At 44.0% G+C, this 21191-nt stretch overlaps 1 protein-coding gene across 5 annotated transcripts in view; it reads right to left on the bottom strand.

Moving 5' to 3' along the window:
- Window positions 1-266: 266 nt before the first annotated feature.
- LOC147033634 (NACHT, LRR and PYD domains-containing protein 3-like) overlaps window positions 267-21191 on the bottom strand; it is an 84679-nt gene continuing 63754 nt past the window's right edge. For 4 of the 5 annotated variants that reach the window (XM_085871696.1, XM_085871693.1, XM_085871695.1 and 1 more), the window contains exons 7-14: window positions 17244-17330; window positions 14010-14090; window positions 12620-12703; window positions 6051-6131; window positions 2731-2814; window positions 1755-1838; window positions 748-819; window positions 267-537 (exon numbers count right to left, since the gene is read on the bottom strand). In XM_085871696.1, coding sequence (XP_085727822.1) covers window positions 783-819; window positions 1755-1838; window positions 2731-2814; window positions 6051-6131; window positions 12620-12703; window positions 14010-14090; window positions 17244-17330 — 538 coding nt within the window. In that variant the 3' untranslated portion in view covers window positions 267-537; window positions 748-782. The remainder of the gene's footprint in view (window positions 538-747; window positions 820-1754; window positions 1839-2730; window positions 2815-6050; window positions 6132-12619; window positions 12704-14009; window positions 14091-17243; window positions 17331-21191) is intronic. The other variant, XM_085871697.1, reaches the window with a different exon arrangement.

Here is a 21191-nt window from a genome sequence, read left to right as displayed (position 1 = left end):
TACAGTTAGTGGGATAGAAAATGTAAACTGTTCAGCCTGGCAGAGGTATGTTCTCTACTGAGTAACATTCTGGTTTATTTTGTAACAACAACCCAATTGTACAAACTAGAGTCACTAGTTTCAGGGCACCTCATGTGTAAGATTGCAACTGCACGACTGGAGAATATCACAATGTTGGAAAATGTACAGGGCGCAGGTGGTGAAGGATTGCTGAAAGTTCGGTATGTATAAATAAAACATTCAAAACAAACACTCACGAAATGCTATTTACCGATGGGATGTAATTGTTTATTTAATATTCTACATATCTCTATTATGTATCAGTGAGTGAAGTTAAAGCAATGTAAAACATTATTGAGGAATTGTAAATCTACGGTAGAAACAGTGTTATCAGCCAGAAATAAAAAATAAAAAAAATGAACAAAATGTATGAAAAAAATCAACACGGGTCTTGTTCCTTTGTCCGGATAAAACACTAGAGATGTCCATCTTGAATGTGAGAGGGAAAGAGTGAACACTCGTTCAACCATATCGTTTCTGTAAAAACAAAAACCTTTTATTTATTTAAAACAATTCATGACCAACTAACACAATATTATTTTTTTATATTTTATGTTGAAAATAACAAATTTAAAAAATAAAACAATACCACTGTATCACGCTTTCACCCCATCCCTCTCGACCAAACAAAAACACACAAACAACAGACACACTGCCTCCCCTCTCTCCCTCCCCCTTCATACTCACTGGGTATGAACGATCAAAGGTTGGTTGTACGATAATCAAGGAATGACGAGTCTGGAATCATTACCTAACACACTGAAGGAGAGAAAGTGGTTGAAATAAAGTAGTAAAATAAAAGTGTGAATGAAGGATATAAATGAATAGTTTTTATTTACTTATCAATCAGATAAACAAGATATTATAATAAAAAAAAATTAATAGGACCTCTGGACCTGTAGTTTATCTGGGCCCTGGACTAATGTTGTTCCCCAAATTTGGTAGTATTCTGACTAGTGGATCAAGAGAATATTTTGGAAGGAATTTGCGGGACGGCCATTTTGACACGCTTCCGGTCACGTGATCAGCATAGCCTCCGCAATTCAACATCAGGATCCTGTCCTAATGTTGTAACCCAAATTTGGTAGCATTCTGACTCATACGTCTGGAGAAGATTTTTGAAGGAATTTATGGGATTTCCCCAAAAATTTACTGTCATCTAATTAAATTTTGATCTTTTTTTTTGTCATATAATTTTGATCTAATTAAAGCCACATGACTGGAACCAGCTTTGCAATTCCTGTTAGCAATCAGGAGGGGAATGTTGCTGCGAAATTTCAGTCGGTAACAGCCCAGCGGTTTGGTCGGAAAAGTCGAAATAGGAAACAGACGGATGGACGGTGCTTGATGACAAGACCTTATCTCGAATTATCTTTTCTTTTTCATTCCCACGGCCCCCTTCCTCTTTTTCTTATTGTCTTTCATTCAGCTTGTGTGCAGTTTGTTCACCCCCATGTGTCCTTCTCCCCCTCCACTTGACTGCACTTCTACTCAGCTGTTGGTGTTTCCACCATTGCATTTTGGTTCCATCCATTCCGCTCTAGTTCACCACAAGCCTCTATCGTGGTTATAAAACAAAATGTCCGAATAATTGCATTTAAAAAGTATTTTATTTATAATCCCTGTGATGTAAATTCACAAATCTGTGTTCAGGGAAGGAGAACAAAAACCCACAATAACAGAACAGGACTCACTTGAGAACCTCCAACTTCGTGTTGTTGTTCTTCAGGTCCCTCAGGAGAGGCTGAGACTTGAGGCTCAGATTGCATTCCTTTAACCTGCGAAGAGACAAAAACTCCAAGGAATGAAACGAAGAACCATCAGTCGAACATTGTAAATGAGTTGGTGACCTGGAGGACATCTCCAAAAGGTCCATCCATCCATCCATTGGGACCATTCCCTGTGCAGAGCGTTGGTGCTGCTGAAGCAGTCTCCTTGGCTATTGAGCACAATCCTGGACAGGTCACCACTCCGACACAGGATACCAGCAAGCTGATACTCATTTTGCCGACCTCAGAAGGATGACAGGCAGAGTCAACCCCACCTGGTATTAATTCAACAGCCAAGTGGGATTTGAACTCAGGATCCTAGGATCGCAAGCCCACTACTCTAACCATTAAGCCAACACAAGGCATAATATTGGTGTTCACATGGTGTAAATGGATCATGAGAGGTTTGAACCCAAACGGATCCACAAATGTGAGATTGAGCATTTTGGTGCACCACGGTGCTTTCTTCTTCATCACCATTATAGCCTCACATTTCACTTTAACAGCCATTTACCATGGTCTACAAACACATCGATCACTGGGACTGACTTTAGATTCTTTGTTCGTTTCCACGTTTACTAACCTTCACTACAAGCGATTGAAATAATGAATGATCAGAAAGATTTGTGTGAAGCCATTTAACCTTCATACAAAATTGTTCATTAATTATCATTCTTCATTTCTCATTCCCTCTTCATTCACCCCAATGATGCCCTCCCGACACAGTGCTGGCTGTGCCCTTCCTCCATTCTCCTCTCTGAGTACAAGCAAAGCACAAAGTTTATCCAAAGGTCAATAATAAAGGAGGTTAAGGGTCACCAGGTAAACATCAGGTACACAATCTGGAATCATCACGTCAACATGTTTTTATTTCCCAAAACCAAATTCCCTTCTCACTCACCCGAGGAGTCGTAAATTTGTTTGGAACTTCAGACCTTCCATCAAACCCACCAGGCCCTCATCACTGATGGGATTCAAACTTAAACTGATGGAAAAGGAGGGAAATAGTGAAATCCTCAGGTTATCATTTCTATCGTTCTTTGAATAGTGATTGTTGCCTGTCCATCTGTGAAACTATTTGCAAAGGCAGGATATGTCGATTCTTCCCATGCATGAATTTGATCAGTGAGATATTAAATGTTCAAAACACAAGTAATAATAATAATAATAATAATCTTTTTTTTTCTTTCTCTCCATCTCCATCTCAGTCTCTCTCAAAAAAAAACTTAGAAAAAATGTCAAATTTTAAAAGCCCTCGTCCGGTCAGAATTTCATATTTCAGGCTAAAGCAACGAGATGCTCTCAACAATCACTACACTCGAGCATTCAACAAACTCATCCAAGGGGAGTAGTTAATGGATGAGCGGCTCACAGTTGGTAACACATTCCTCATCCCAAAATCTGAAGAAACCCAACGACCTCACAAAGAACGACCTGCCTCCCAACAACATACAGACTTCAAACATAAATTCATCACAGAAATGATGTGCCACCAACTAACACAACAAGGATGCTCAGAGGCAGAACAGAAGCGATGGTATTTAACAATAGACCATCAACCACTAAACAAGGCCACACTCAAAAATTGCAAAATGAGTAGAACCAAATTGTTCACAGCCTGGATAGATTATATGATGAAAACAGCAGACCAAGAAGGAACCCGAAGAAGTAAAGAGCAAAGACGGAGTCGTCAGGCGGAACCTGAAGAGGATTCGGGTTTCAGTGTCTACTCCACAACCCTCAAACTCATCCAGGTGCAACCAAGTGAGACTTACAGAAAATTTTCTGCAAGAATTCACTTATCCAAAGATAGATAGATTATGAAAGAGAGGAATATAGGGATGAAAGAGAAGAAAAAGCAAGAATTAGAATAAATAAAGCAAATTATTTAATAATAATAAAAAAAAATTGAAAAAAATATGTGAAAAATATGTGAAAAATATGTGAAAAATCGTCGCTTCCCGGCTAGTCTGTTATATTTTCGTCCCTGTGTTGCTGTTTGTGTTTTCGTCCAATTCTCCATGTTAAATTGTACCTTGTTGTGCTGAAATTGTCAAATTAGTTTTCGTGTAGCTTAGGCCTACTTGTCGGAATACCAGGAGCAAAATTGCCTGTTTTAAAATTGTTTCCCATTTCGCTTCTTCAATTCCCCCCAAGCCCCCTTCCCAGAGTTTTGTCCTCTCTACCTCTTCGATGACATCCAATTCTCCTTCTTCACAAGGCATATTTTACAAACCAGTCTCTCAACTAAGTGATTGGTCCATCAAACCAGACTCGGTGGTGAAATGGTTTGAACGTCCTCTTTGAGTTTGAGTCTGGGAAGGTCGGCGGTTCAAACCCTGTCAAGTCTTACCAAAGACTTTAAGAATGGTACCGGTGCATGCTGCTTCCTTGCTCGACACTCAGCAATGAAAATGACAGAGCACAGACAATCCTCATTAGTTGGCATCCATGAGGAGGAGGAAATGCCCCCACTGAATGTAATGAGAAAAGCGGTGCCAATGTTGTGCTGTTGTTGGAACCCAGTGTATCCCGGGAAGTGATGGCACATCCCTAAAGCTCAGTGGCTGTGTAAGTGTTTGTCTCATCAGTATTTCCATGTTCGTGTGAGTGTCAGCTCCATTATGACCTCATAAGAACCAAAAAAAAAAATCAAAAAAAAATACGAGATATAGCACGATATTTCAAAAACGTATTGGACCAAATATGTTCTCATGGATCCGGAATTGTGTGGCGGAGGTATACGCTGTACCGAGTGCCTTTCTAGTTTTTTACTGTCATCCTTCCAAGGTCAGCAAAATGAGTACCAGCTTGCTGGGATGATTGAGCCATTCAAGTATCCTGTGTCAGATTGGTGACCTGCCAGGATTGTGCCCAATAGCATAGGAGACTGCTTTGGCAGCACTGACACTGTACAGAGTATGGTCCCAATGGATGGATCACGACCTTGTTTAAATACTTTTTGGCCTACCATCCCTACATCAGTTTACATTTTTAAATATGCTTTTCATTTCTTGTTTCTGCAGATAAAAAAAAAAGTGTCGACTTGCTGGAGAATCTTATTTTGATTACAGTGTGAAATATCTTGTTGTTAAAACCGTCAGTTGAACACAAATAGAGGAAGACTGAACATGATTCAAACCTGAAGTGGAAACACTTGAAAATGTTTTTTCTTGTGGGACAGTATGTAATATTTCACCGTTAACCACACCTGTCCTTAAAAGTGGGTTGCTGTTGTCGCTACTACAGGACCGCATGTAATATAGTTAAGCACAACCATTTTGGGGTGATGGACCCTCGACCAATTGTGGTGTCGTGAGCCCACCCCCACCAGGTTGATCGACATGCTTTGTCCCACTCACCCATCTTGGTCCTTCATTACCTCCGCCACCGAAAGTGGGCGGAGGTTATGTTTTCACTCCTGTCTGTATGTCTGTGAACAGACTATCTCAAAATATTGTTGATAGATTCAGACGAAAGTTGGTGGACAGGTTGGGTGTGTGACAAGGATGAAATGATGAGATTTTGATGAAGTTCCAGATCTGGTGACTAGAACTTATAAAGTTATTCTTCACCATTGAGAGGTGGAGCCAAAATGATAGATAGCACGATATCTCAAAAAGTTGTGGACGGATTCGGATGAAACAAGGTGGACGAGTTCGTTCGGTGACAAGAGCAAGCCGATTCGATTTTGATTCAGGTCCAGATCCCGATTGGCCTATCAGTGGGACACAAAACGTAAACTTTTCAGCTTGGCGGAGGTACGTGTTCTACCGAGTCGCGTTCTTGTTGCCCTTTGTGTAGGTTGGCAGCTCTGCTTACTTTGTGGAATCCTTTCAAGTTGTGAAACTTTGAGTAGTTGTGGACATTCCCACAGTAAAACGTTGAAGAATCGTGTTTAATCCAAGTACTGAGCTTTAACCAATTTTGAGTTAGGCCATCTGAGCAGTAGAAGAAGAATAAGAAGTAGAAGTAGAAGTAGAAGTGGAAGTGGAAGTAGTACAAATGGCTGTTTTGGGTCTAAATTTTGTAGATCAGCGATGTTGTCCTAAAGCTACATGAGTGTTGTTGGATGTGAAACCTTCCACATACGAGTGGTAGGTATATCACTTCTGAAATTTGCAGCTGATTTCGTCTAGTTGAAGCCGAGAAATGAATTTTCAGTCCCTGATGTGTTAGTGATAGAGGACCAAAAAACATCAAAAACAGTTCAGGACTCACTCAAGTTCCTCCAAGTTGCGGATGTTCTTCAACTCCCTCAGGAGAGGCCCAGACTTGGTGGTCAGGTTGCATTTCCTCAACCTGTGAAAAGATAACAAAAATTCCAAGTAGTGAAACAAAGAACCATCAGTAGAAAGTTGTAGATTGGAGATAAACGAGTCAAATTATAAGGTTGTTTGTTCCAGGTTAAACAAATTATAATATAACCTCAAAAATTAACAGGTCAAAGGTCATATGACTGAAAATATTACAAACTCACTTAGTTCAACCAAAAGACAGAGGCCAAATCTTCCCCACTCCTCCCTGCTGTCAAACAGGACACCCTGCCACAAGTCCCAAACACGTGACCACACCCTCATTACTTCCACCCCATACACCAGCAACACTTCCATAGCTATAATGTGAAGTATGGTCCGTGTGTTTCGCATAGGTTGGATTGCCATGTAACAGGGATCTGTCAGAGGAAGTCATGTGTTCCACGTGATGCTGAGGAGGCAGCGTATGTAATTTATAGACAGGGCAGACATTAATTATGTATGTGTAAATACATCTTCTTTGTTGGTGGGGCTAGGTGAGGACTTCCCAAACACAGAAGCACATGCGTCACGTGTGCTAAAGGCTGATTACAATCTCTCTCGGCAGTTTGTGCCGAGACTTCCATGGTGGAGAGACTTCCATGGTGGAGCATGGAAGAAAAGATGACACATTAATTTTTATTGTGGCCGCCTCCATGGGCGGCACCCCAGAGGAGGACTCTGCCCAAAATGAAGGAAGAGGAAAACTCCGTCCACCAGAAGAAGACAAGAGAGGCTCGTGTGGAAGGAGATTGAGAAAGTGGTCCCAGGTGGAGTTTTTGAAGCAGATATTATTGTGGTTTGCGATGAGGATAGACCCAAGCTGGTATCACCCTGCCTGTCAAGAGGGGAAGAAAGATCTCAGACAAGGGAGCTCCACATGCATGGAGTGCAAAGGAGCACTTTTAGGAGGAAGAAGTGCCGACCAGGAGACCTTGTTGGGGGAAAAGGACAAAGAAGACCACGTGGCCTGGTTGAAGGCTGACTCATCTCTGGCCCTGCTCATGGCCATTTTACTTCATCTTTGGACACCATCAGTGGCTATCGTCTCACTCCTGGTTTTTAAAGCGGGCTGCATTGAGTCCTGTATCCACCCTGCACATCACAGACAAAGGGAAGTCCCGCCTGCACTCTTATTGTGTTGTAAAAATGTGATCTGTGGTGCCTGGAGTGGGTTCGGATTTGAGCTTTTATTTCTCATCATTGTCTATAAGTTTACATAGCCCCATTCTCCTCTTTGCATCTTTTGACTCGCTTGGTTTGTTCCGTTTATGAGAGCGTCTTGTGGACCCTCTTTCCTGCACTTTGTTTTTTCAAATAGAACATTTTCACCTTAAAAGGGTGAGAATGTGCTTCAGCCACCTGCTTTTGGTGTGTGCCTTCAAGTTATTGCTCATTTAGGTGACCTTGGGGAATGGTAAAGTCGAGTAATAACTGAACGCAGTGCCATAAAAGACCGTTTGGACCATCTCTCAGGCCAAAAGGTATATGGTATGCGGCTCTGAGGATCCTGTATTAACGGGTACTCAGACTTGGATGCGACATGTGTTGTCAGGTCGTGGGATATACAAACAGATTTAGTTTCCCCCAAAGAAAATTTAAAATCAAATTTGAGTGTTAAAAAGGGGTATTTTCAATTTGAACGTGAACAAAATGGCGGATGTCCATGTAATTAAATGGTAGATGGGGAGGAACGTTAACAGAGGCGAGCCGGGGGTGGGGCCTATTGGGGAGGAACATATCAGGAGCGAGGGATGTTCCTATGTTGTCACTCAAAGCCTTTCTCCTATGGATGCTAGTGGGGGTCAGGATTCTAGCATTGGGGTGGGGAGGGGGGTAAGGGACAAAGGAAGATTCCACGGGGACATGTTTGAAAGGTAATAATGGCCTGGAACGTTATCGTGCAAGTGTGGATGTCGCTGTGGCTCAGAAAGAGACCGTCCACGTGACGAGCCAGATCGTGGTTTTCGAAGGGGATCGGTTAGGTCCCATGGTGTGCAAAGAAACATCTGTGGTTTGTGAGTTTTGGCACTCATGGGCACGCAGTTGGACCCAGTGGGGGTCGATTCGGGGCCTGGAATCGTTGATTTTCTGCACACGGGGGTGCTTGTTAACAGCCGCTGGCTCGGGGAGAAGGGGAAAGCTTAGTGATAGGGCACTTAGAAAGAGACAGCCAATGTGAGCCAATGTCAGTGTGAGACCTGATTGTAATGTAAATGTTTTTGTGCTGAGAATGCAGAGGAAGGAACTGACATTCATGAGCAGATGTTGACTCATGACAATGAAGAAAAGTTGAAAGAGCCGGAGGCTCAAGGCTGGCAGTGGCTGCAGGAAGGGACGGAAAAAGCCCGATAGGAAAAACGGTAATTATACGTATGCAGCCGCGTTTGGAAACATGGGACAATGAATGTTGAATTAAAATTTAAATGGGAATTCATTGTGGAGCAGCCTTGGTGGGAGTTTATCTCCAGGCTGCAGAATTTTCACCAGGGAGGTTATGGGGGTGGGGCGGGGGGCTGGCTTCATGCGAAATTGCCCCCCTGGAAGATTGGGTTGAGCCAGGCAGCTGGGAACCTGCACTGGCAGTATTTGGACGTGGGGTCCAACCGCAGGTCATGTTGCACGATTTGGGAACCACAGGGGGTCTTGAGGAGTGTGGCATCTCTTGTCTATCTGAGCGAGTGTCTCGGACCAGAGGGGTTGCCAGACCCTGGGGGGGCCGAGACCTCTGGGTGTCTGAGGTGGTTCTTTCTGGGCACCTATAATGGTGCACTTTGCTGTCGGAACCACTGAGGGCCTGTAAGGGCCTGATGAGGTGACCTCCTGGGCATGCGGCCAGGCAACCTCTCCCTGAGGCTCTGGGACAGCCAGCATGTGGTGAATCGCCATGCTGCACGGGCCTATGGATGCGGGTCAACCCGCATGGAAAAGGTATGAGTATAGCCCACCGGACAACCACTAGAGTATCCGTGGAACATTATGGAGCAATTGGAAAAGGCCCAGAGAGGCCTGCATGGCCTTCTACAGATGGTGCACTATGATTTATAGAGTCTCTGTTTCAAAAAAGAGCCCCAAGTTTTGGTTGGCATGGATACATGGGAAGAATGGCTACAGCAGGTGATGCTAGTATTGAACGGGCTCCAGAGTGCTGATTGGATTTGTGGATAAATTTATCTTTCCCCACTGTCATGACTCGCTATGCTTTGCTATTGGGGGTATGCAGGTGAGTTGGTGAATTGGAATGGGTGACGGGCAAGAGTGGCCAGGAGAGCCAAGCATGTCGATCGGGTGGAAAGGGTTAAAATGTGATGTGTGTTAGAAATTAAGAATTGTGTTTTGTGATGATTAGCATGTATGGAGACCATGGCAGGTTTGGTGCACCATAATGTGCATTGCAGGTGGTGGAATATTGTATGGCAGCGGTCGAGGGAGTGACATTTGAAGTTTTGTGGGTGGGTAAGGTATGTGTTTCCACAGGTATGGATCAGGCTCTGGAGCAGTGGTGACTGGAGCAGAGGTAAATCGCAACTGGCAGCCGGTGGTGTCTTGAGTTTGGGGGCCTGTCGGAGGAAGGTCTTTTTAGACGACCAATGGGTAGGAGACCCTTGTCGACCTGGAGAGAGGCCAGTTGAGCTTGAGGCAAAGAGTGATTGTGTGTGTGGAGACCCTACCTGCAGAGATGTATAGCTAGGATGCTGTTTACCTGTTGAGGTCGAGAGGTTGAAGGGGTGAGGGGGGGGGGCAAAGAGGTCATGAAGTCAGCGATTGGTTTTGAACTGCGGGCAACACAGCCTGGAGCAACCCACCATGCTGAGTTTAGGGCCACATATGTAGTGTATTAAAGGTAAAGCCAGGGCCTTGCAGGGAATGTGACAGTTGTTGTTCTTGTTGTGTATGAATGTGGCAATGTTTCACTCAGTCCCATGCAACTTCATATGTGCTATGAAGGGAAGGTAGCCCATAAAATTGGTTAGGTAGTTTTGAAATTGGGTATTTGGGCTCAGTTGACAGCTGGAGCAGGTGACGTCCACTGGGAGACATGGTCGAGTAAGTGGAGTTTGCAGTAGATAACTTAAATTGTCATTGAGGTTGGCCTGTTTTCTGTATTTGGATCCATTCTCTCCCTGCTCCAGGATATTGGAGTCACTAAACAAGAGGAAAGATCACTGTACATAAAATTGTACATTTTCCAATCGTTTGCAACTAAGGGAGTAGGACAATGAGGAGGTTAGGTAAGTTAGGTGCAGCTCAGCTCGCTTTCCACAGACCCTTCTGATTTATTTTTTTTGAGTTAATTAGGTGTGAGTCTGTAACTGTTGAAGCTGGAGCTGTTACCCCTGCAATGAACCTTGCAGGGGCTGTGGTTCCAGGGGGTGGGTGGTGGCAGAGTCTGTGTTACATTTGTAGGGGGTGGGGGTAGATATTAGCATTGAACAGATAGAAATATACACTGATGAGCCAAAACATTATGACCACCTGCCTAATATGCTGTTGGTCCTCTGTGTGCCGCCAAAAGAGCGCCGACCCGCCGAGGCATGTACTCTACAAGACCCCCAAAACGTGTCCTGTGGTATCTGGCACCAAAACATTAGCAGCAGATCCTTCAAGTCCCGTAAGTTGCAAGGTGGAGCCGCTGTGCATCGGACTTGTCGGTCCAGCACATCCCACAGATGCTCAATCGGATTGAGATCTGGAGAATTTGGAGGCCAGGGCAACACTGTGAACACTTCATCATGTTCCTCAAACCATTCCCGAAAAATGTGTGCAGTGTGGCAGGGCGCATTATCCTGCTGAAAGAGGCCACTGCCATCAGGGAATACCATTGCCATGAAGGGGTGTACCTGGTCTGCAACGATGTTTAGGTAGGTGACACGTGTCAAATTGACGTCCACATGAATGACCGGACCCAGGGTTTCCCAGCAGAACATTGCCCAGAGCATCACACTCCCTCCACCGGCTTGTCGTCTTCCCACAGTGCATCCTGGTGCCATCACTTCCCCAGGTAAACGGCGCACACGTACACGGCCATTCATGTGATCTAAAAGAAAACGGGACTCATTGGACCAGGTGACCTTCTTCCACTGCTCCAAGGTCCAGTTCCGATGCTCACGTGCCCATTGTAGGTGCTTTCGATGGTGAACAGGGATCATCATGGGCACTCTGAGCGGTCTGCTGATAAGCAGCCCCATACGCAGCAGGGTGCGATGCACTGTGGATTGTGACACATTCCTCCCATGACCACCATTAAAATTTTCTGTGACTTTTTCCACAGTAGACCCTCTGTCGGTTTGGACCAGATGGGATAGCCTTCGTTGCCCTTGGGCATCGATGAACCTTGGGCGCCCAACACCCTGTTGCAGGTTTGTGGTTTGTCCCTCCTTGGACCACTGTCGGTAGGTACTCACCATTGCTGACCGAGAGCACCCCACAAGCCTTGCCATTTCAGAGATGCTCTGACCCAGTAATCTGGCCATAACAATTTGGCCCTTGTCAAAGTCGCTCAGGTCTTTACTCCTACCCATTTCTCCTGCATCCAACACATCAACTTCAAAAACTGACTGTTCGCTTGCTGCCTAATATATCCCACCCCTTGATAGGTGCCATTGTAACAAGATAATCAATGTTATTCACTTCACCCGTCAGTGGTCATAATGTTTTGGCTCATCAGTGTATCGAGTAGTTTGGTCCTTGTACGAGTCGTTAGCCCATCTCGATGTGATTAAGGAGGGAAACGTATCTTAAAAATTGTCTGTTTAAATGTGCACCACACAGTGGGTTGTGCATTGTCATAAAAGAAAAGATTTGTACGTTTATTTTTATTGTGGGTGGCACCTAAGAGGGGAACCCTGCCCAGCACGAAAGAAAACGAAGAACCACACTCGGAAAAAGAGAGAGACCTCATGTGAAAGGAGCTCGAGCAAGTGAATCATGTTGGAGTTCATGAGGGAGACATTCTTGTGGTTTGGTGGAAGTTTGGGATTGATCCATTCTGGTATCACCTTGTTTTGGGAGAGAAGAGAAGGACCTCAGGTATGGAGGAGAGACAGAACTCCACTGACCTGGAGTGCAAAGAGGTGCGTTCAGGAGGAAGAAGTAGTGCAAACTAGGAGGCCTCATCTTAAAATGATAGAGGACCACGAGGACTGGTTGAGGACCTATTTGTAACTGATGCTCCTCATGACAGGTTCACTTGATTGTGCTCTGTTTCGGCTTTCTTCATCTCCAGGGGTACTCATCGCCTGCCCTGCTCATGGCTGGTTGACTTTGTCTTTGGATTGATTTTGTCATTGGCTCTCGTCTCGCACCTGGTTTCCAAAGTGGGCGGCATTGTATTCTTTGTCCACCCTGTTTGAGCAGATCTAATCGGGGCTAATCAACAACAACCAAAGGTTTAGAATGGTGATCAAGGTTCACCTGGATAATGTCACGTACACAATCGGGGATTATGATGATAATGTGTTTTTATTTCCAAAAACAAATACCCTTCTCACTCACCAGAGTTTCCGTAACTTTGTTTGGAATTTCAGACCTTCCATCAAGCCTGCCAGTCCCTCATCACCAATGTCATTATCACCCAATCTGATGGCAAATGAGAGAAACAGAAAAACCCTGAGGTTATCATTCTGTGAACAACTTGGAGAACTTTGGAAATACTTTCACCACTTCAATCGTTATATTTGTAAATAACATCAACACCATATAATTATGGGATTATAAACTAGTCCCTCTCAATAAACAATAATTTTTTATGAACCAAGAGGTTTTGGACGTTGCCATTAAATCGCTCACGAATACATGACTTTTGAAATGACATAATCCACCCCAGATTCCTCAGTGCGCATACGTAGAAACCCCGAGTAACAAAGTACATCGGGGCAGCCAGGATGTGCATCATATGTGCCAGATAAGGATTGCGATGTGAAACGGCTCACCAACTTTTAAAGAAGCTGAAAATAGTTGGAAAAGTACTTGCGAAAAAAGGGTGTGCTTGTGCACAACTAAATATTTGAATAACTTCCTGATCAACTCGTCCAAAAAGTTGATATCGTGTTCCAAAGCATATGGGCGTGTTCTAGCCAAATCTTTGTGCTTCTTAACACCAATGGGAAGGTCATATCTGGGGCTTGCCAATGCACAGGGTAAGTTAAGAATGATTATCAATATTTACAATTAATCATGTTTGGGAGGAAGCAAGGGAGGGGTGGGAGTTGGAGCTGTATAAGCTGTGATGCCGTTATAAATGTTTATATTTTTGCTTGGTTTCAGAGCCACAAGAGAAATTATATGAGATTTTTGCATCTATTGGTGAAAGGAAAAAAAGTGTGTGTGTGTGTGTGTGTGTGTGTGTGTGTGTGTGTGTGTGTGTGTGTGTGTGTGTGTGTGTGTGTGTGTGTGTGTGTGTGTGTGTGTGTGTGTGTGTGTGTGTGTGTGTGGTGTGTGCGCACGCGCGCATTAGTTATATCCATGGTCATCGCGAGCTAATTGTATTAACAGGAAATGGTCGGAACCCGATTCCACTCATGCATGGATAATTCTCATATTTGCGAGATTTCCATGAGTCCAATTTGCATGCAGGGACAATAATTATGGTTACCCATTTTTAAATTCCCACTCTTCTGTCGAAATGCTGAAAATTGGTTTTAAAAGACTTTCAATCACAGATTTCATGCTAGCAACGGCAGGTTAAATGTGCAAATCGAGCATAAGCGGGTCACCGTAAACACACATACGGCGCATGCACAAAAAGGCCTCGTTTTGCATTCATACGTCATTTCAAGTCTTTTATTGGATTAAAAATGGAGTTTATTTATAAATCTTGTGATAGAGATTAATGTTCAATGAAAGGGGAGAAGAACAAAAACCTCAATTACAGTTCAGGACTTACTCAATAACCTCCAAGTTGATGAAGTTCTTCACATCCCTTAGGATAGGCCCACACTTGGTACTCAGGTTGCATTCCCTCAACCTGTGAAGAGGTAAAATATCCAAGGAGAGAAACAAAGAACCATCAGGAGAAAGTTGTAGATAAACGAGTTCTATTGGAAGGTTCTTTATTCCAGGTTAAGAGATAATTAAATAACCTCAAATAAACATCGCCCCCCAAGATTGTGGAAATCGAAGTTTGCACAAAAGCAAAATAAATAAAGGAAACATCTCAACTAACAGGTTTGTGTTCTATTAACAGGTGAGGGGGGGGGCGGTAAGGAAGTTTGGGGTAAAGGCGCAGGGAATGGGGGAGGGTCATATTCATGAGACTGTTCATTTGTAAGTCTTGAAAGTTTGTACTATGCGCTATGTTCTGAGAGCATTTGTCCGGGTTTGTCATCATTTACCAATCTTTTCTCTCCAAAATATATTTACATCTGGCAAGGGCTAAAAGGAAACGACACTCTTCATGCACAAACTCAGCTTGGTGGGCTAATTTAATAATAATTATTATCATCATCATAATAGTCAAAATAATAATCCAACTCGTATCCACTGAAGTACATCGGATATCTCCGTACGAGCAAATGATCATCAAACTGCACAGTGTGAAAAAGCTTTATGGTAAACTAGCAGGGGTACCCGGCATTGCTCCTGTTGGCATTTTTGAAGAATATTTTTGTGGGTGTCTAAAAGGAATGAGGTCGTGGATCATTTCACGTAACTACAAACATTTAGGCACGATGGAGCGATTACAAAAAATTCCAAAAAAATGTGAACTTTTTTTTTGCTGATATATTTCCATTTTTTTTTTTTGCTTAAACACTCCTCAGCACTCAGTCATGAACCTCTTGAAAGTATACCAAAATCCATTCAGCCATCTCTGCGAAAAATGGTGACAGACAGACACACAGACAAGAAGGCGTCAGGTGGTAGCCTTACAGGTATGACTACAATCATGAAAATGACGTCACTGTGACCTTTATCTTCGACATATGTAGTCAAAAAATACTGACATCCTCACGTTTGTCCTTCGGAATGCTCTAGTAAAGTTTGACGAAGATAGCTGAAAGCGTTCGTGAGTTATCGCACTCACCGTAAATTTACTGTCTAGTTACTGTGAGTGAGGTGAGGTATTTACTGTGAGCACGGTCTTTACTCACCGTAAAGTACCAAGCCGTAACTTACGAGACAGACCAACATATGATGAAAATTTTCAACTTTCGTCATAACAAACGGATCTCTTATAGTACGGATTGTAAAATGAGCTGGAGTTACTTGTCTCGTCTCATCTTATCAAAATAATCACTTTCACGGCTCAATCAGGAAGCTATACTGGGATGGTTCGAGGATGAGATGAATACCCCATAGTAAAAGTGAAGAAGTGACAAATTAAAAGAAAGAGGAGGAAATTAAACAAATATAATGTATTATGGAGTTAAAAACCAAGATTACATTTTTAGTTGTCTAGTTCCGTAAGTCGTGTCCGACATCGTCGAGTTCTACGAAGTCGTGTCTGGTGATATTCATGTTCAGATTTCTCCAAACATCCCTTTCTAGTACGGCCTCCCAAAGCTCTGGCAGAGACAGCTTGATTGTATCCTTTACCTCATCCAGCCAGCACATACATGGTCTGCCTCTTCCTCTTCTACCCTCAAAGATACCTCCTCCTCCCTCCTTCGAATGCAGCACAAAGCTGCGGGTATCATCATTGGCTGAGGGCACGGCTGTGCTGCTGATGCAATGCCCCAATAACCAATACTCTGTTACTCATTTCACTGACCTCAGCAGGATGACTGGTTGAGTCAACCCCCCCCCCCCCCCGCCCAACCTGGTATTAATTCAATAGAAGACAGGAGCTCAAACTCAGGACCCTAAGGTCCAAAGCCAGCCACCCTAACTGCTAAGCCAACACCAGGCTTCTCAAAGATAACCGACATGGTTGACTTCACCAGACTTCCTTTTTCTACACGCATGATGCGTCCAAAGTATTAGTTTCTGTTTTAGCATCAGTGCTGATAATGTACATGGTGGTCTAATTTCTTCAGGCACTGATCTATCCAAATAAACTGGTGTTCAGGTGCCAGTGATTCACCTTTCACATCCACACACGTGAGCGAAAACAACCCCGCAACGAGAAAGCCGGAGCGAGGCTAGGCTGTTGGAGGTTGTTTGAGATGCTGAGCCACTGGAATGTTGTACACACCTAAAGAGCTTATCCTCAATGTCACCTCGTGCTTAACAGTCCATGAGGGTCAAGCGTGATGCAATTGATGTAATTAATGAGGAAGTGTCAAGTAGTGTTAAGAAGCTCTTGTCTTCCTGCACAAATGTTTGTTTCGAAGGCCCCATCTCCACCTCCCTTCACTCTGCACCATTTTTCCACCAATTGCACTGGCAGCATGGTCAAACTGGATAGAGGGTCAAGCCTGAGTTGCGGTGCATTTGGATAAAGTGCCTCCCGTCACATGTCAGCGGCAAGCTCGGCACATGATTGGAAAATTACCAGCCTCCTCAACCATTCCGTGCAACCTCCTCAACCATTCCGTGCAACCGTGTGAACCTGTGGGCAGAGTCTGTGACTCGAGTCTGTGACTCGTAAAATTTTGCGACTCGACTCTGAAATGACAAAATTGACTTGAGACTCAGACTTGTGACTTGTTTTTTTTGGAGAATTGCGACTTGCATGCGACTTGAGTCTATCATGACGCATTGACACTTTTGGGAAAATAATCGTTGAATAAACGTTGGATGAAAACGGGATTTAAAACACATGGTAAATTATTTTCAGTTGTCTGATTGTTCGGTCAATGACGACACGTACCTTGTGCGCATGTACTGCACATGTGCAGCGCACCGGAGTTCACGGCCGTCAGATCGCATACTGTTCTCCAGTAAGGTTAAAGGGAATGTCCACCCTCCAGACACCACAGAGCATACCATGTCCAGGTGGCAAGCAGCAGTCTTACCAACATGGGAAACAAAACTTCATTCAAACCGTCATCGACATCCGTGTCAAATCGAGAAAACTTGGCCCCGTCTGTAAATGAATAAACCACCCCCCCACCGGCCCCTACCTTTGGGAGCGGATGCTTCTAGTCAAATAAAAAGGGAAATAAAAACCTTTATGTTCAAATGTCCCAAAGATTCATGCACAGGTACCTGCATGAATGAAGCTTACATAGGTACTCACCTGAGTTCTTTCAGTTGGTTTGGTTTGCTCACCAGGGACTTCATCAGAATCGCCAAACCTTCATCACCAATAGACTGGAGAAAAAACCTGTAGAGAGAAGATGCAGAGAGTGAGTTGGGACAATAAGAATATGCCAAAAGGTTTCTACTCCTTACTTCATGTGCAGCACATACAGTACCTTCAGAAAGTATTCAAACCCCTTGGCTTTTCTCACGTTTTGTTGCATTACAGACTGAATTTAAAATGGATGAAATTACATATTTTTTGTCACCGATATACACAAAATGCCCCATAATAACAAAGCGAAAACATGTTTTTAGAAATTTTTACAAATTAATTCAAAAGAAAAAGCTGAAATGTCTTGCGTCAATAAGTATGAATAGAAACCCCTTTGCTGTGATGCTTCAAATTGAGATCAGGTGTATCCAATTTCCTTTGATCATACTTGAGATGTCTCTACAACTTCATTGGAGTCCACCTCTGGCCAATTCAATTGATTGGACATGATTTAGAAAGAAACACACCTTTCTATACAAGGTCCCACAGTTGACGGTGTATGTCAGAGCAGAAACTCGACCATGAAGTTCAAGGAACTGTCCCGAGAATTCAGAGATAGAACGGTGAGGAGGCAAAGATCTGGGTAAGGGTATAAAACAATATCTGGAGTGTTTAAAGTTCCCAAGAGCACAGTGAGTTCCATCATTAGGAAATGGAAAGACTATAGACCTACCCAGACTCTTCCTATAGCTGGCCGTCTGACCAACCTGAGCAACCGGCCAAGAAGGACCTTGGTCAGGGAGGTGACCAAGAACCCAATGACCACTCTGAGACAACTACAGAGTTCCTTGGCTGAGATGGGAGAACCGGCTGGAAGGATAACAGTCTCTGCAGCACTTCACAAATCTAAGCTTTAGGGGAGAGTGGTCAGACGGAAGACACTCCTGAGATTAAGGCACATGACAGCACACCTAAAGTTTGCAAAAAGGCGTGTGAAAGACTCTGAGTGCATGAGGCAAAAGACTCTCTGTTCTGATGAGATGAAAACTGAACTCTTTTGCCTGAAAGCAAAGCACATCGACTGGCAGAAACCAATCACAGTTCATCACCAATCTAACACCATCCCTACCGTGAGGCATGGTGGTGGCAGCATCATGCTATGGGGATGCTTTTTAGCGGCAGGGGCTCTGAGACTTGCAAGGATAGAGGGAACAATGAATGACGCCAAATGCAGGCCAATCCTTAAGGAGAACCTGCTTCAGAGTGCAAAAACCTTGGACTGTGGTGAAGATCTACGTTCCAACAGGACAATGACTCCAAGCATACATCCAAAGCAATGCTGGAATGGCTTCGGAACAATAATGTGAAAGTGCTTGAGTGGCCCAGCCAAAGCCCAGACTTGACTCCCATTGAGAATCTGTGGAAAGACTTGAAGATTGCTGTTCACCGATGCTCCCCATCCAACTTGACAGATCTTGAGAAAATCGACAAGGAAGAATGGGAGAAAATCCCCAAATCCAAAGGTACAAAGCTCATAGAGACATACCCAAGAAGACTCGAAGCTGTCATCGCTGCCAAAGGTGCTTCTACCAAGTATTGACTCATGGGGTTGAATACTTATTGATACAAGACATTTTACCTTTTCATTTTGAATAAATTTGTAAAAACTTCTGAAAACATGTTTTCACTTTGTCATTATGGGGTATTTTGTGTAGATTGGTGACAAAAAAATCTCACTTTAATCAATTTTTAATCCAGGCTGTAACACAACACAATATGACAAAGTCAAGGGCTGTGAATACTTTCACAAGGCTCCGTAGCTGGGGTTATTTCATGGAGATCCCAAATTACCGAGAACACAAAAGGGAAATCGTGTTGAGGGAGGCTGAGTTTCTGCAGTCATATATTAGGGAAGTTAAAATGTATTGTAATCCATAAAAGGATCGAAAGTATTTTCAAATACAGTCAACCCTCCAAAACTGTGGGGGTTAGGTTCCTGGAAAATGCGACGAGAAAATATCTCGAAGCGGAACCAATATTACGTACTGTTAAAACAGCAATCGTGGAAACCAAAGTCAAATGGAAAATTGGGGCATCGGTTCCTGGGCTTCAAGAAAATATCTCGAAGCGGAACCAATATTACGTACTCATTCTGCGATCGGCAGTTTATTTAGTTTGATTTCCCCTTTTAATTTCCTGACCCATGCTATCAGTTCCAATACTGCATTCCTGCTAATATTTTCACTGTCTCTGTCTCTGTCTAACTCACATGTCTTGCTCAACACCCAACCTACCTGCTAAGTACGTCTCCCACACCGGCTCACTTTTATCTTCCCTCGGTGTCCTCCCGTGTTACCCGTCATGACACTGTCTCCCATACTCCAACAACACCCTCTTTTCTTAACCATTTGGCAACCCTTTCTGTGCCCCTTAGCCCTGCTATCAATCTAACCTCACTGGCCACCCTCTCATGCCACAGACGCATCAGTCACTGTTGCTTCTCTCGCATTGTGTCGAGTTTCCCACCAAGATTAGCTATCAGCTCAATCTTTACCTCAGCCTGGCTTGCCTTTATGTCCTGCCTCGCATCAGCCTGCCCATCTCTCATGTCAACTCGAAAGCTCTCCATCATATCTATTATGGCATTGAGTGGTTTGCTTATGTCAGGATGTGCCAGCAATGCCAACCTGCTACCTTGCGGTGTTGATTCATTCAAGGGCTCTTAGCTAACCAGTGGGATTCAAAAAGGCTACCAGGCATTGGAAATGACTACTTCACCCTAAAAAGGTCCCTCCTCTATCATGTCTTCCTGGGTCGCAGCATCGTCTAACTAGCATGTGCTCCCCTGGTCCTGTTCACTTTGACTTGGCAGAGTGACGCACTGTCACACAAAATTTTTTGCACTTATTGCATGCTCCGTAATTTTAATTTTACTTTGAGGCAAGGGTTTCCTGTGCCTTAGGTCTGAATCTAACACTCCTGATGCCAACATAAAAATGACGGTCATCAGCCCAGATAACTCCAAACGGGACAACGATTCGTTAATGACCATGATAGCCACTCATCCCACAACTTACTGCGGGATCCCACGCCCAGAGTCATGTTACCTTACATGTGAGGTTCCAGGTTAAGCGAGTGTCAAGCATTTCATGGAGCATTCATGAACAGGTAAAAACATTCCTCTATCCCGTATGTGCACATAATAATCCATCAACTTCTCACTTTAACAAAATGGCCCAGCAATCATTTGAGAAAAGAAGAGAGATATAGTTCAGAGAGAAAGAGAGAGGTGGTAGAGGTGGTGTCTAGCTTGTTCCCCGTCACACTTGGCAACAGCCAGGCATCCCAATAAACTCTGGCACAATGTCTCTCAGTCTTGGTCCTGCTCGCACCAGTGTGCAGCACTGGTTCCGCTCAGCGCATCTCCGAGCCACCATGTCCCACTTGCACACGTCTCAGAGCCGACGTTTTCCGGCGCACACAGTGGGAAGGATGACGAAAACAGCTTGCAGACCCGGGACTAAACTACTCGGACAGCTCAAACTACTGCTAAGGGCTCCGAGACCTACTCCAAAGACAGATTCCAGGGACAGACTCCAGGTATTGCTCTACCACTTCGAGATTCCCAGACTACTCAGACTCACTGTTTAAGACCTCGACTCACTCCCTCGACTCTCTGGGTCCCCCTTTATCCTTGTTTCATGCCCCCCCCACTCCATTACCATTGGAGGAATCATGGGGGACAAGTGTCTGCTTTCCTCATGCGATGGGTGCACTCGATTGCCCTTGGTCTGTATCACTTCCACATTGGCTCTGGATTTTAGGGTGTGTCTGGAGTGATTTTAGTTTATGATCCAGCTTTTGGTGTGCGAGCAAGAGATAATGATGATTTTTTTTTGTATACTTTGTCGAGGCTCGTATAAGAGCTAACACACAGAACATATAACAAAG

Source organism: Eptatretus burgeri, chromosome 2, assembly GCF_056783735.1.
Source record: "Eptatretus burgeri isolate ZD-2024b chromosome 2, Ebu_testis_v1, whole genome shotgun sequence".
Classification (NCBI taxonomy): domain Eukaryota; kingdom Metazoa; phylum Chordata; class Myxini; order Myxiniformes; family Myxinidae; genus Eptatretus; species Eptatretus burgeri.
This window is presented reverse-complemented; position numbering and strand designations above follow the sequence as displayed.